This window comes from Strongylocentrotus purpuratus, unplaced genomic scaffold, assembly GCF_000002235.5.
Source record: "Strongylocentrotus purpuratus isolate Spur 01 unplaced genomic scaffold, Spur_5.0 spur5_scaffold_16, whole genome shotgun sequence".
Classification (NCBI taxonomy): domain Eukaryota; kingdom Metazoa; phylum Echinodermata; class Echinoidea; order Camarodonta; family Strongylocentrotidae; genus Strongylocentrotus; species Strongylocentrotus purpuratus.
In genome coordinates, this window is record NW_022145601.1 from 27,460,992 (window position 1) to 27,464,775 (window position 3,784).

The 3,784-nt window shown below is 46.6% G+C and overlaps 1 protein-coding gene across 1 annotated transcript; it reads left to right on the top strand.

The window, feature by feature from the left end:
- Window positions 1–3,312, top strand: LOC115924727. Its single transcript, XM_030987504.1, has 2 exons — window positions 1–2,819; window positions 3,267–3,312. The coding sequence occupies exons 1-2, from the start codon at window positions 1–3 to the stop codon at window positions 3,310–3,312; spliced, it is 2,865 nt and encodes a 954-aa protein (XP_030843364.1).
- The last annotated feature ends 472 nt before the right edge of the window (window positions 3,313–3,784 follow it).

Here is a 3,784-nt window from a genome sequence, read left to right on the forward strand (position 1 = left end):
ATGCCCAATAGAGCAGCATCCCAGAGCAATTCCGCTGAGGGACCCCTCTCACGACCGGCCCTGACGGTGCTATCATGGAACGCCGAAGGTATATCAGATGCCAAGGAGGAAGTCCTTGCACATATGTGCAAACAAATGAACTGCGATGTGCTATGTCTTCAAGAGACTCACCGCGGCAGCGACAATCCACGGCCCAAGATCAAGGGTATGAAGCTTGCCATCGAGCGGCCACATCGCCAATATGGAAGTGCTATCTTCATGAACGAGAAGATCAGACCGGATTCTACATCCTATACCCACAATAACGACATCGAAGTGCTGAATGTGACAATCAAAGGACTAACGATCTCCTCCATCTACAAGCCACCAAACATAAGTTTTTCGTATCCTTCCACCACTACCAATAGGCATATTGTAATTGGCGATTACAACAGCCACAGCACGCAATGGGGATATGATACCACTGGAGATGATGGAGCACTAGTTGAAACATGGGCCCAAAACAACGACCTAAAACTAATCCACGATCCAAAGCTCCCAAAGTCTTTCGCCAGTGCCCGCTGGAAGAGACGTTACAACCCGGATCTAGTTTTCTGCAGCAGGCTGCTTGCTCCCACCAGTCGTAAGTTTGTAGCTGAGCCGATTCCAAGATCCCAACACCGACCCATCGGCATTCAACTGACTGCAGTTATCACACCAAACAAGACCCCGTTCAAGCGCAGGTTCAACTTTGCTAAGGCAGACTGGCCTGCTTTCACCGAACACCTTGATCATGCCCTAACACATCTCCCTGCAGATCCAAAGAACTATGAATCCTTCATAGATATAGTCAAGAAGGTGTCACGTACACATATCCCAAGAGGCTGCCGCACGACATACATTCCAGGCATCGATGAGGAATCAAGTCAGCTTCTGGCAAACTACACCACAGCCTACGACACAGATGCCTTCTCAGAGGATACCATCAACCTTGGAGAAGAGCTTATATCAAGGATATCTCAAAGACATAGGCAGATGTGGCAGCACATGATTGAAACAACAGACTTAAGACACAGCAGCAGGAAAGCGTGGGCCACCATACGCAAGCTCGGAATTGACAGCACCAGAGCTCAACAGCATTATAATGTTACGGCTGACGAAGTAGCAAATCAGCTGTTGAAAAATGGAAAGGCCCCCAAGACGACTAATTCACACAGGCACAAACTACCTGGAGTTGACCAGAACATGTCTCTTTTCACAAGACCTATTTCTGAAGAAGAACTACAGAAAGGTATCTCCACGCTACACGTCAACAAGGCGGCAGGCATCGATGACATCAGATCGGAGCAGATCAAACACATGGGCTCTGTAGCACAGAAATGGCTGCTAGACATGTTTAACAACTGCATCGAGAACACATGTGTCCCAAAACAGTGGCTCCGAACCAAAGTCGTCGCTATCCTCAAGCCAGGAAAGGACTCGAACGAAGCCAAGAACTTTCGACCGATCTCGCTCCTGTGCCAAACATACAAGCTGCTTGAACGCCTTATTCTCAACAGAATTGGGCCTCACGTTGACAGCCAACTGAACTGTGAGCAGGCAGGTTTCCGACCAGGAAAATCCACCACGGGACAACTTCTCAACCTGACCCAACACATCGAAGACGGTTTTCAGAACAACCTCATCACAGGTGCAGTATTTGTGGATTTATCTGCGGCTTATGACACTGTCAATCACCGAAGGCTACAGACAAAACTTCATGACATCACAAATGACCTCAAACTCACCAGATTCATTCAGAAGATGATGCAGAACAGACGCTTCTTTGTCGAACTGGATGGGCAGAAGAGCAGATGGCGGAAACAGAAAAACGGTCTCCCCCAGGGTGGCGTCCTGGCGCCAACACTCTACAACATATACACTGCTGACATCCCTTCAACAGAGAACACTCGAAACTTCATCTATGCAGATGACACCTGCATCACAGCCCAGCATAGTACCTTCGAAGCTGTTGAACTCCATCTCAACACAGCGCTCGCAAGCCTTTCGGAGTACTACAGAGCAAACTACCTACGGGCAAACCCATCCAAGACTCAGGTGTGTGTTTTCCACTTGAAGAACAGGGAGGCAAAGAGAGAACTGAAGCTAAAGTGGAACAATGTGCAACTTAACCACTGCGAGCATCCAGTGTATTTAGGTGTAAAACTTGACCGCACTTTATCCTTCAAGAAACATATCGAGAAGACAATAGGCAAAGTAGAATCTCGAAATGCCATCATCGGGAAGCTAGTATCTTCACACTATGGCGCTGACCCCAAAACTGTACAAAGTGCAGCTGTTGCTCTATGCATGTCATCCGCAGAATATGCTTGCCCAGTTTGGAGCAGATCAGCCCATGTGAAGAAGCTTGACACCACACTCAATAACACATATCGAAAGATAACAGGATGTCTGAAACCAACAAAAGTTGAGGAGATATATCACCTCGCTGGCATTGGATCTCCTAACCAAAGGCGCACTAACACCTGCCTAAAGGAACGGATGAAGCAGGCGACAGATGACAGACACATGCTACACGGATACTTACAACCCCACAAACGACTTATATCCCGACACAGCTTCCTCGATTCTGTCCCACCACCTGAACAGAATCCTCCACCATCAGTCAAGCCCGTACTCATCAAAGGTCTTAACCTGAAGTGGCCGGAGTGGCAATGCCTAAATCGAATGCGGACGAGAATGGGACAGTGTAAGGTCAATATGGCAAGATGGGGCTATGCCCATGAAGGAGATACTCTCTGCGACTGCGGAGAGACTCAGACGATGGACCACCTCTTGCAGTGCGGCGGAACGGGTTGCACAGATGAAGACCTGTCCCTTGTTAATGAAACGGCCATTGCAGCAATCGAGCGATGGAAGAACTTAATTTAATTTAATTTACTTCTAAGTTAAGGAACTTTACATTACTATCTTGATCTAAGGAGACACGAACGAACGAGCGCTATACAGGGCAACGCGCAATCTTACAACCGAAAAAAAGGTGTGACGACACAATGCTTTCTCGCGTCCAAAGGCAAGCGCCTCTACTTATGTGGGTCAATGCGTAAACTCTCCAAGCATTAAGATGTGACATCACAATGATACCGGCGCATCGCTCAAACTTCCATCCAATCAGCGCGCGGTAACCACTCATGTGACATCACAATGCGTTACGCGCCGCTATGTTTACGTTTCAAGAAAATGTGTTGCTAACGCTCCATTCTTTACTGAATTCCATTCGCATTCAGATGTCTGTACATCTTGCTTGCTTCACAATGCCAAATCAGTCTATGAGAAGGCGTCGATTCTTTGGTCGATTCAGAAAGACAGTGACCAAAGGTTTTCGAAAATTATGCTGCTGCGTTCGCGGTAAATACATGAATGAAATAGATGGCATTCTCAAATATAAAGAGGAATCCTTAACGATTATTAAAAGGCAGGGGGGGGGGGGGGGCGGGTGAAATTGGTGTTTAACGGAAGGTAGTTTGTAAATCCTCACTTAAACGAGATAGAGGTCGTGTCATTTCAACACCAAGATCCGATGAGTTTTTAAGAAGAAAAAAAGAGAATAAAAGAGATTGACATATTCGATATTCTCATTGCAGCATCTACTGATGACGAACTCCCAGTCGCAGTGAAAGTTGATGATATTGCAATGGTAAGTTAATCGTTTCGAGCAATACTAAAAGTCATAACCTCTTCTGAATTTGGTTCAATTATCAATGCCACGCCTAGTAGTGTAAATAATAGACAGAATACACTGCAA

Coding starts and splice junctions, on each gene's coding strand:
- LOC115924727 (XM_030987504.1), top strand. CDS start 1: ATGCCCAATAGAGCAGCATCCCAGAGCAATTCCGCTGAGGGACCCCTC. Junction 2,820..3,266: donor ACGATGGACCACCTCTTGCA/GTGCGGCGGAAC, acceptor ATTCGCATTCAG/ATGTCTGTACATCTTGCTTG.